General features: G+C 50.0%; 1 protein-coding gene across 5 annotated transcripts in view; it reads left to right on the forward strand.

The window, feature by feature from the left end:
* The window catches only part of satb1b (SATB homeobox 1b), a 68070-nt gene that overhangs the window by 9163 nt on the left and 46407 nt on the right, over positions 1 to 12500 (forward strand). For 4 of the 5 annotated variants that reach the window (XM_030370292.1, XM_030370291.1, XM_030370289.1 and 1 more), the window contains 3 exons: positions 6943 to 7181; positions 10526 to 10702; positions 11188 to 11314. In XM_030370292.1, the coding sequence (XP_030226152.1) occupies positions 6968 to 7181; positions 10526 to 10702; positions 11188 to 11314 (518 nt within the window). In that variant the 5' untranslated portion in view covers positions 6943 to 6967. Of the gene's footprint in view, positions 1 to 3917; positions 5268 to 6942; positions 7182 to 10525; positions 10703 to 11187; positions 11315 to 12500 lie in introns of those variants that run through there. The other variant, XM_030370290.1, reaches the window with a different exon arrangement.

Genomic DNA, 12500 nt, shown 5'->3' on the forward strand with positions numbered 1-12500 from the left:
CACACACGGACGCCACGCGTTCTCAAAGGATAAGACCCTCTCGCTGCCTCTTCAAAGCGCTGTGTTAAGCCTCTTCTTTGTGCGTTTCTCTTTATCGAGGTTGAAGACGCTCACAAGACGCTCTCGCCACCAGACGCCACCAGCCGCCCGTCATCGGGATACCCCCCTCTCGTTGCGATGCCCCCCCCCCTTGTTGTCGTTGTGTGGGTAGCGCTCAGACTCGCGGCAGGGCGGCGAACGCAGACTAATTCCTACAAGTAATCCAAATAATCGTATTAATGCCTATTAGTGGCGTCATCGCCAGCAGTGGCGAGCATGAAGACATCACGACACCCACGTACCATACCGTCTCACCGTGGTGCCACCCTGCCCAACCCCCCCCCACCCCCCCCCCACCCCCCCCACTCACAGACGGGCGCCAAGAGACATCTCCACCGATGGCGAGCCAAAACGATGGTGTCAAACTCGCAAATTCCACCACAGTCTTTTTATCCATCTATTCAGCCCCTAATTTCCCTTCTGGGATTCATCAAGTACTCTCTTATCTCTTACACCCCTCCTCTCTTCATAGCTGTGTTATTAACAATAATCTCATCATTTAAAAGGTTAAAGGTCAACCCCCTTGAAAGCTCTTTGGCTATAAAAACAAAAAAGTGTTGTGATTGACAGAGTAAAGATCATCGAGCGTATACAATCTGTGCGTCTGGCTCCACACTGGGGCACGTCGGTTGCCAAGAGTGTTATTTCCATACAAGCAAATCCGGGGTCTGACTCTTGTGTTTTTGCATAGAAATGTCACCAACAGACACAAAATCCAATTAAGGCAATTAACGCTACGTTATACATTGGATTCTACTTATCTCTCTCGGTGCGATGCAACGCTGGCCCGTAACAGATCCACAACAGAAGCCTCATCTGTATTCACCAGCAGATTACGATAACACACAACTAGCATCTTTTTTATTTGATCCAAACGGCCGCCAGTCTTTCATAACCCATCTCTCTTCTTTTTTTTTCTCTTTTACCCTTTTTCTCGGCGCTACAAAACGTTATATGTTAATTGATAATCAGCGGTGTTGATTCAGTGGTGCATTCAGAGCAAATCTGTGCCCTTCTGGATGTCGCAGGGTTCACACCGACTGCGCTGTGCCAACCGATCTGGCAGTCGCGGCAACCTGTCGGCGTTGCCAAGGCCTGGCAGGGGTTATCGATGCTGTACGCAACGGCGCCCTGCACAAATCGCAGCGGAGAAAAATGGGAGAAAAAGATGACTGCCGCGGAGACCGCGTGCGTCACGGCGGCGAGGGTGCTGGGGGGAAGGGCGCTTGACGACGACGGCGGCCGGCGGCAGTTTTGTTTTTGTGGGGTTTTTATTTGACGTGGCCGCCGTCGACCGCCTATTGCTGTTGTTTCTCTCTCATTTGAGATGGCCACAGTAATAAAAGAGGGACAAAAAGGAGAGCGGCGGAGGAGAGAAAAAGGGTGAGCGATTGCTGTGGTGAGCGTCGTGGTGCGGCACGCCAACATGGCCGACGCCTCGCCACTCTTCCGGCCGGGAAAGGCATCGCAGCAACGGTTTAGGACGGGTGACTCTGCGGTACAAGATGGGGGAGTGTGTGTGTGTGTGTGTGTGTGTGTGTGTGTGTGTGTGTGTGTGTGTGTGTGTGTGTGTGTGTGTGTGTGTGTGTGCATGTTTACACATAACATGTCCTGGTTATACACTGCAGTAACTAGCAGAACACTCTATTTATTCAATAAATGTTCTCTCTGTGTTATACAATTATGTACATTGACCATCTCACATAGACACATCAAACACAGCCACACACACACACACACACACACACACACACACACACACACACACACACACACACACACACACACACACACACACACACACACACACACACACACACACACACACACACACACACACACACACACACACATGCATGCAAACATCCTTCATTCCGTTTCTAGTACAATACACATATCCCGACACAGTGCTATAGCAACATATGACACCTGGATCTACTTAAAGGTCCCTGATTTAAATTCTTAAACACTTCTTAATGTCCGTGTCACCGAGACCCTGAGACGTGATATGAACCCTTCCCTTCCGGACTCTCCTGCAATCATCAAACACCAACACAACAACACCAGTCGAGGTGGAGGTACCCCCAGTCCATGACCCCTCTGGGTCCCCGACTCAGACAGGCAGAGCACAGGGGACCTTTCACTGTCCTTTGCCCATGGCGACTCTTTATAGGCAGCTGAACTTTTGACTCATTGTTGGTTACGAATGTAGTTTCACAACCGTGGAGCCAACTAGCCACAGCGGCGCACATTGTTTATAGAGCAGCCGCTCTGCGCGAGACATTCTCTATTATTATATTTATGGGCTTACGCATGGAGGCTGGGGGGCGGGGGTGGTGGGGGGCTGTACGGGGGCGGGGTAGCTGTATGTGTTCCTGTCTGCTTGCTGCTTGTGGATGTGTGTGTGTATGTATAGGGGACTGATGGTAATGTGTGCTTCTACCTGTGCTTGTGGGTTTGTATGTGTGTGTGTGTGTGTGTGTGTGTGGGGGGGTGAGTGGTGGGGTTTGTGTGTTTGCGTGTGTACAGGGTGGAAGTGGTTGTGTGTGTGTGTGTACGTCCCTATGTGTGTCTGGGTTTGTGGGGGGATGTGTATATGTGTGTGTGTGCGTGTGTGTTCCTGTGTGTGTGTATGTGTGTGTGTGTGCACACAGGGGGTGGTATAGTGTGTTATGGGCCTCTGCAGGATTTATTAATACACATGGTGGTTTATTGCAGTATTTCATGTGTGCTAGGGCTGGTCCGGTGGTGTGGGGACAGACCCACGGGTGACTTGTTCTGATTGGTGCACACGGAGACAAACTTCCTTTTTCTGCTGGTTTGTGGACTCGTGTACCCCCATCCCCAACCCATCCTTGTCCAGGGAACCTGCATGTGTGTGAGTGTGAGGAAGAGCTAGACCTACTGGCGGATATTGTGATTGGACGATGGGCCACCCAAGCTGGTTTTTACTGTGTTTGACAGTGAAAATTAAACTGTTTCTCTATGGTTTTGTGTCGGGTCTGGTCCGATATATTTTTAGGCTGATAATAGTCGTATATATAATCATAGTAATAATATAAATTGACGTCACTCACACAGCCACCCTGACATCACATACTAACAAACACACACCAAAATTATAAACCAATCCTATTCTCATTTTAATATTCTGTAATACTCAACAACATATAATCATAATGTGTGTGTGTGTGTGTGTGTGTGTGTGTGTGTGTGTGTGTGTGTGTGTGTGTGTGTGTGTGTGTGTGTGTGTGTGTGTGTGTGTGTCTGAGTGTGTGTGTGTGTTTTCGGGACATACTCATATCAACTATGCATATTCTGTACGGTAATTCCACAACAATTGGACCATGGTACGTATGCTGGCGTGTGTGTATGAATGTGTGTTATATGCAATCAGTGACAGTTATTAAAGCTACTTTGAGGATCTATAAATCACCTTCTCTCTTTAGTTTCTTTAACAATGTCAAAAGATATTTGCCAATCAAAACCATATTTTACTTAATAATGTTTGCCCTGAACAGTTCAAATAAAATAATACTTTTCTTAAAAGTACAGAGTTCACTTGGAAACTCCCCCATATCAAAGTTCTTAATATTTATCGTATTATGCTTCTCTTTTTTCACTTTGTACCCTTCTAAGAAAAACAGCAATGTTGACATAGGACTCGTTGGTCTGTTTGATAATAACAGTATGCCACTTAATATTTTATTATCGCTCTGCATTCATCCTTGGCTCCTTCATAGATCTCCAACCGCACACTGTATGAAATAATATTCCCCCATTCTCAGCGTTGATCCGAGAGTGCGCGTCTCCCTGTGCTGTGTGTGTGTATGTGAGCGTGTATGTGTGCGTGTTACTCAGTAATAAATGCAGGACCGCCTCACTCTAATCAAGCTGATTAAAAATTCCTGCGCGCACTGCCGGAAACCGCACCGTCCTCTTCTATCCTGTCCACTTTTGACTTTTCTCCTCGCCTGTCCTCCCGGCTTCAGGACCACTACTCTAGCGGCCGTCCGCCCGCCTGCCCAGCACCGAGATGCGGTGGAAAATCGGCTCCTTTCCGCGGCAGTTCCCTCTGAGATGAGGAGGAGGAGGAAGGGAAGGGAGGCACGGGCAGCGCTAGCAGCAGAAGCAGCGAGGGCAGTGATGAGTCAATACAACTAATAATTTAATGGGGACACAGAAGGGGGGATAGAGAGAGAGAGAGAGAGAGCGAGAGAGAGAGAGAGAGAAAGAGAGAGTGAGAGAGAGAAAGGGAGAGAGGGTGGGTGAGATAGAGATAGAGAGAGAGAGGGAGAGGGAGAGAGGATCTCCTATCCGGACCTACATCTAAGGAGCAGGACAGCCCTCGTATCAGCAGGAAGCTCGTGGTCCGCGTCCACACCGAGCCTTATTATCCTCGACGTCGGAAAGTAAATCGCACTTTTGTAACCTGTTTGGGTCCGCATATCGGATCCCACATCGTCTGCGTGTGTGTGTGTGTGCGCGAGAGAGAGAGCGAAAAGAGAGAAGAGATCGCTGTCGATTGTTTTTTCTATAGGACACTATTATCGCAGTCAAGCCCACACACACACACACACACACACACACACCGCGCCGTGTTTTTCTACGAATTCTCTCTGGGATACCTTGTGATCACATCAGTGATATCGGGGGGTTCGGATATTGGTTGTTACTATGTCCGACGGGCTTTAGCTGCTGCTGGCGAGCGATCGCTGCTGGAGATCTGCGGTGTGGCTATTAGTATCCGTCTAACGACAACTATTAGCACAACTCACCGCACTTGTAACCGTGCGGACGCTTGGGTCGTCGGGGTTGTTACTTTGCATCACACGCGATGTTTCACGGCCGCTACGCCGTAGCAACGCGGCGGTGGAACGTCCGCCGCGGCCGGTGCACCGGATAGGAGCTCCGTGGCGCTCACCCCTGATCGCCCGTAGCCTCGGTCCTTCTCAGCCTCCGCGCCTCTCGTTTGGTTCGGACTCTGTCGTGCCTCAGAGAAAAAGTAGTCATCTCTTGAGAGGTTCCGGACGCGTGAGATATGCACACATAGCGATCATCGAGGAGTTTAGTTTTTTGTTTCTACTATCCTGAGATAACTTGAAGAAGACGCGTGTTGGAGACAGTGGTGTATGCACCGCTCTGGCTGCCCAAGTGCAACGTTTCAGGTTGGTTCGGCAGGGTTTGACTCTGTATTTCTCCTTATATTTATTGGGTCTCTGTGTCTGTGTGTGTGATTTCGTGTGTGTGCGTGTGTGTGTGAACTGTCGCTCCTTCTTAAAGGTCATTCACAAATCCTGACGTGGACTAAGAACAGATCTGGGTCGGGAGTCCTTTGCCCTCTTGTTTAGGGATGAGTTGCCTCGCTGCATATCATGAATAGAGAGTTCATGATCGTATGCGTGCTGTGAAATAGTGGTGGGAGGTGGGGGGCGGAGTGTGCCCTTTTACTTTTGGCTACAGGCATCCCAGTTGATTTTTATTAACACAATACATGCAATGACATGTTAATACAAACCTACGTGGTTGTCATCCCGAAGTAAATTAAGTGAATATGCAAAAATCAAATCAAAGTAGTGATATTATTCATCTGTCATATTTGTTTGATAACCCCTGGTATCTCGTGGATACAAATTGCATTATTTTAGTCTTTTTTTTTAAAGTCTAATCTCATGCACACTAGCAAAAATGTGAAGGAGTGAAAAACAAAGCTATGCGATATTAAAACCTCCCCAACATAAGGACTTTCCACAGAGCCGCCAAGGAGCTGTGGGATGGCAGATGCTTTGCATGTATGTACACCACCCCAGGGTAGACCTGCCTTGATGCTATTAGAATAGATATTATAATATTATCCATCTCCCCTCTGCTCCCTAATGCACTCTTCCGGCTTATATTCTTTATTTTTTTATTACATTTGACTTGAGACCCAAACCCTGGGAAATAAGTTTTAAATAGCCTTATGAGCAGCTCAACAGTCTGTGGGCATATCGTCCTGACTTGTTTTGTGTCCTCTAACTCTATCTCTTTCTTCTTTTACGCACACTTGTACCAAAAAGAATAAAGTGTAAATAATTGATGGGTTTTAAATCCACATGTTTAAGTGTGAGTTAGAGTGTGTGTGTGTGTGTGTGACACACACAGCGTAGTGTGTGTGTGTGTGTGTGTATTTTTGTTTGTATGCATGTGTGACACACGGTGTGTGTGAGTGTAGATCTGATGAACTGGAGGCAGTGCCAGTTAGCAGTGAGGTTTCTCTACCCACCCAAGTGGAATCTCTCCCTAAACGAACGCGTTTGCACAAAAAAACGGGCGTCTCGTTTTGCGCGAGACACTGGGGGATTGGGTAACGGGACGGGCATGCATTATGCAGGCATGCGGCTAAATAAACGGGGGCATCGCATCATCCGGCACGAAACCCCACTGGGTCTCTTCAGGCCGCACCACGCAGCCCGGATGATGTTTGAGCTGTTTCTGTTTTGCTGCTTTTTAATGTTTGTTTCGTTTTTTAAAAGTATGTTTTATAGTGCTGGTTATGTAAAGGAGCTGCTTGCGTCTCCGGGGACGTTGACTCAAACCCAACACAAACTGCTTATTGTCGATGGGTTTGACGCCTCACCTTTTTTTTTGGAGTCAATTCACCAGACACACACACACACGCACACACATACACACGCACACACGCGCACACACACACACACACACACACACACACACACACACACACGCACACACACACACACACACACACACACACACACACAACCACACACAGTCACCCCGATTAGTCTAAGACCCCCCCCCACTGTCTCTCTCTCTCCCCCCCCCCCCCCCTCCTACTAGGTGATTGAGAGCAGAGGGGCTGAACATGATGGATCACCTGAGCGAGGCGTGCCTGGGGAAGGAGAACTGTGATCTGGTCAACAGTCTGTCGGAGGCCAAGGCCCCCCCGGCCAAGCTGGCACGTCTGGAGCAGAACGGCAGCCCCCTGGGACGCGCCCGGCTGGGCAGTACCGGGGCCAAGCTCGCTGGGGTCCCCTACAAACCACCGGGACACCTGTTCAAGACCTGCCATAAGAAGGGTGAGCCACGGGCCCACGTCGGCCCCTCTCTCTGCCTCTGTCGGTCTGAAGTCTGTGTCTTTTTGTCTCTGTCCGTCTGTCTGTCCTCTTGCCTCTGTTTGTCTCTGTTTCAGTGTTTGTCTCTGTCTGTGGATTATGTTTGTCTGTGGGTCCCTCTCTGTTCGTCGGTCACACACAAACACACACACACACACACACACACACATAAAGACACACACAGCGCACATACACAAACCGACTCCCTCTTCTCCGAGCCGATGAAATTGTTGCTGCGCTTTTCTCCTCCAAAACAAACACCTAGTCCTCCTCCTCTCCCTCCTCATCCTTCTCCTCCTCCTCCTCCTCCTCCTCCTCCTCCTCCTACTCGCCAGTGAAAGCAGCCCTTTACTCATGGATTATGACATAGCTTTTTAATATAGCCGCTATTGTCTTGTGAATATCACGGCGCGGGCAGCGCCATAAAAACAAACTCTAAAAATCTCTTTACGGCATTTTATTTTATTTGCGGTTGTTTTTTCTCCAAATGCCGGGGAATGAGTTCTGTGGAACCTGCAGGTTTACTGTGGCAATAGCACTCATTAAAGTTGCTCTGTTGGTTTGTTTGTTTGCTTGGCTGCTGGGCCCTGTTCTTGGTGCACGGGGGAGCGCGGAGTCGATGGCGTAAGTGTCCTCCTATGGGCCATTGCTCTTATTTGCGTCTTTAATCTGCGTGTCGCGCTCCAACCGAGAAGGCTTAATTCTTCACCTTCATCATCCGGCTCCTGTTGGCCACCTCTCCTTCCTGCAGCTCCTCCTGGTGCCCCTCGCCATCTCTCCCCTCCCCCCACCTCCTACTGCCACCCTATCCCCCCCCTCTCCCCACCTCCTACTGCCACCCTATCCCCTCCCCTCTCCCCACCTCCTACTGCCACCCTATCCCCTCCCCTCTCCCCACCTCCTACTGCCACCCTATCCCCTCCCCTCTCTATTTATGCCTCCTCTTGGGCTCTCCTTTCTCACCTCCTCCTCCTCTTCCCTTCTCCTCTTCTATCTGCCCAATCCTCTCCCTCTCTCCTCCCTGTCTCTCCTCCTCTCCTGCCCTTGTACCTCCTCTCTCTCTTTCTCCACCATCCGGCCTCTGCTCCCCTTGCGCTTCCCATGCCCATATATATATATACGTTTTATCCCTTTCCTGGTTCCTCCTGCACTGGTCCAGAGAAGCGTGGATGAGGAGGAGGTGGAGGAGGAGGAGGAAGAGGAGGAGGTTAGGTTAATGTGGAGCTCCCGTGGGCCTCCATTGTGTCCTGCACACCCCCCCCCCCCCCACTCTACCCCACCCACCCAGCAGTATTCACCGCGGCCTCCTCTGTGGCTCCCCACAAACAAAGCCGTTATTGATCCCCCCCCCCACCCCACCACCACCCTCCAAATGAACCTACACAGCAGTCTTTATTGTCAGATCTTTATCTATTAGAACCAGGGGAGGAGAAGACGAGCTCTTTCAGCACATTCCCTGGCCTCTGCCGACCACACTGCCCCCCCCCCTGCCCCCCCTCTCTGTCACCGTCTGTGTGCGTCGCGTTGACTTTGCCCTCCGTCGGCGCGTGTCTTCCAGAGAGGAGTACCGTGAATCAAACTTCGGGGAAGTGAATATCAACAAAAATGCAGTTGTTATCTATTTTCTTTCTTCTGTAACCCCCCCATCCCCCCCTTTCCCTCCACATCCCCACAGCCTCATCAGTTTGGCTGAAGTACCCGATCATCAACACGGAAACTATTATATCATTAGCATCAGTATTCATTTTGCCGGGGCCTCGCTGAGGTGTGCTTCTATTCCTTGGTGTTTCATTCACAAATAGTCATCCTTTTGGTCATAATCAAAAGCAGAATCCAAGTCTTCCCAGGCACCCCCTGGAGCCTCCTCCCGTAGCCATGGTTGGGATTCACTCTCCCAGAATTCCTAGAAATAAAAAACAAGCAAACAAATAGGTACAACGCTTCCAGTTATCTTGTGCAAACACCCCACGTTTAGACAAAACCTTCCGCAAACAAACGTTGGCGCCGGACGTGAGCGATCGCCCCCCGCGGCCCCCGCGGACGCCGTTAACGGCGCCGTAATGGACCCCGGAATAGCGGCGTAACGGTCCCAGTCCTCTGCTCCGAGGCGTCCACGGGCCATCCGTTGTCCCCGGCTCAGCGCTCAGCGCGGGCACAGCGGAGTACGTCCTCATCATCCTCGTTGCCGGGGAGAACGGGGGAAAGGCCAAGCTGTCCCCGGACGCCCTCCACCTCTCCCGGAGATTTGAGGCGTGTTGTTTTATTTGCGGCGACACAACGGCTGATATTTGCGCAGAGTGTCCGTGCGTCCCACAGACAGGGATCAGTCCTCTCCGAATGACCGGGGTGGGTGGGGGGGGTCATGTGTGTTTACACGGACTGGCAAACCTCAGGGAGCCCGGGGGTACACCTGGGAATTGGAGTGATGCATTGTGGGAGGATTTCATTTAATGTCTGGCAGGACACGGGTGAAAGGACATTGGACATTTCTTTGCCTTCGATGCAAAACCACAAGCGGCAAACCACGATTGGGTCTCATAAATGTTTGGGTCTCCTAAACTTTTCTGCTAAATGCTACGCCCTCCATAATCATTGATTCCCTTCTCCTAAATGTCCCCTGGTGTGTTGGGTCTATCCCCACCTATCTCCATGTTAAATATTTTTCTTATGAGGCCGGCGCGGCCGCCTGCCGCCGTACAGTCGGGGTGAATATATATATGAGGACCTCGAGGCCGGCTGCTTATGAGAAGTAATAAAGAGCCGGCGGTGGCGGCTGGCGCGTGGCGGTCCCTCCCCGGGAACGGAGGAGGTGAGGGTGTGGGAGGACCTACTGAAGGGCTCCCTGCTCCTCCTCCTTTTGCGGCTCCTTTTTTTCAAGCGTTGCGTTTGAGAACCGTGTTTCTTTTATTATTCGCAGTACCGACATACGTTTTTATCACCGTGCCAGTGATACATATGACTCTGTGTCACAGAGGAGCACACGGACATGGAAACACCTCCTTTTTATCTTACATACACCTAGCCGCACACGTGCGTGCATACACACATGCACACAGACACGCACACAGACCCCACATACACACACACATACGCGCAATATTGAATGGCACCATTTGTCATGTCTTGGGACCCAACCAATCAGCCTCCTAACTCAGTGTGTGTCTGTGTGTGTCTCTGTGTGTGTGTGTGTGTGTGTGTGTGTGTGTGTGTGTGTGTGTGTGTGTGTGTGTGTGTGTGTGTGTGTGTGTGTGTGTGTGTGTGTGTGTGTGTGTGTGTGTGTGTGTGTGTGTGTGCTCTCACCTCTGCAGGTAACATGCTGCCCGTGTTCTGCGTGGTGGAGCACTACGAGAGCCCCATGGACTTTGACAGCAAGGAGGAGCACGCCGAGTTCGTTCTGGTGCGCAAGGACCTGCTCTTCAACCAGCTCATCGAGATGGCCCTGCTGTCGCTAGGTTACTCCCACAGCTCCGCCGCACAGGCCAAAGGTAAGCCGCCACTACCCCGCGGACAGACCACCGCCCTGGGGGAGGAGAGACGGGAGGACCTCGGGTCGCATGGGTCTTTCTGCAAGTTTCGATGCATTGGCATTAGTTGTTTTCCAAAGGGCAAATATAAGTTGACATATTTTTTTGTATAGAAGTAACAATAGTTAGTAGCAGTAGTACTAATTGTAGTAGTTTAGAGAGTGGTAGCAAATTATAGTGGAGTGATAAATGTTTTAAGAAAAAACAATCAAATCAACAAATCATTCTTCTAAAATAAAGTCATGGTGATTATGACTGCCTTTTATGATGTTTGCGCCATTAGCTTTTTGGGGAAATGTTATAAATGTGCAATAACATTTTGATTTTCAAACCGATAACATTTTATAGATTGACTGTGATGTGAAATAGATCTAGCCATTGTTAAATATGTCTGTGTTTGGTGTGTGTGTGTGTTTGTGTCTGTGTGTGTGTGTGTGTTTGCTCAGGTCTGATCCAGGTGGGGAAGTGGAACCCGGTCCCTCTGTCCTACGTGACGGACGCGCCGGACGCCACTGTGGCAGACATGCTGCAGGATGTCTACCATGTGGTCACTCTCAAGATCCAGCTGCACAGGTACACACACACACACACACGCACGCACGCACACACACACACACACACACACACACACACACACACACACACACACACACACACACACACACACACACACACACACACAGACACACACACACACACACACACACACACACACACACACACACACACACACATAGACACGTCATCTCTGACTGAATCCCACTGACAGGATATTTTAATACCGTTTCTTCTCCCATCTCATTCCTCATATATGTTTTACAATATTCATTATTCATCTCACTGCTGTGTTTGTGTGTCTGTGTGTGTGTCTTTTCTGTGTGTGTATGAGTGTGAGTCTATATGTGTGCATGTGTGCGTGAGTTTGCGGGTTATTGAAAACTTATATAACCAAGACACTCTTGCATGGAGACACACTCGTACAAAAATGGACATTTTGATGCCCACCTGCTCACACTATAATCTACACACAAACACACGCACATAGCACACACACAAACACACACACACACACTCACACACACACACACACACACACACACACACACACACACACACACACACACACACACACACACACACACACACACACACACACACACACACACACACACACACACACACATGCGTGCAGCACTGCCAAGTGGTGCTGGTGTGGAGACCTGCGCCAGCTGCATGCTAACCCAGCGTTGTGTAGCCCTCTGGAGAGCTGTTCTCTCTCCACCCTCTCTGACACTCTCTCTACCTCTCCCTCCTCTTTCTAGCCTCTTGCTACTCCTCTCCACGGTCTCTCAACCTCTCTCCACTCTCACTCTACCATACTCTCTTTTGTTCTCTCTACCTTTACCGTTGTCTCTCACTCTCTCGTGCTCTACCTCACTCTCTATTTTACCTTTGCTATCCTCCTCTCCCTGCCTCGCTCTCTCTCTCTCTCTCTCTCTCTCTCTCTCTCTCTCTCTCTCTCTCTCTCTCTCTCTCTCCCTCTCCCTCTCCCTCTCTCTCTCTCTCTCTCTCTCTCTCTCTCTCTCTCTCTCTCTCTCTCTCTCTCTCTCTCTCTCTCTCTCTCTGTCTCTGTCTCTCTCTCTGTCTCTCTCTATCTACACCTCTCTGAATTTACTGGGTGAAGCACCCGCCTCCATAGAACAACCACACACACACACACACACACACACACACACACACACACACACACACACACACA

The sequence above is a fragment of the Gadus morhua genome, chromosome 11 (assembly GCF_902167405.1).
Source record: "Gadus morhua chromosome 11, gadMor3.0, whole genome shotgun sequence".
Lineage (NCBI taxonomy): Eukaryota > Metazoa > Chordata > Actinopteri > Gadiformes > Gadidae > Gadus > Gadus morhua.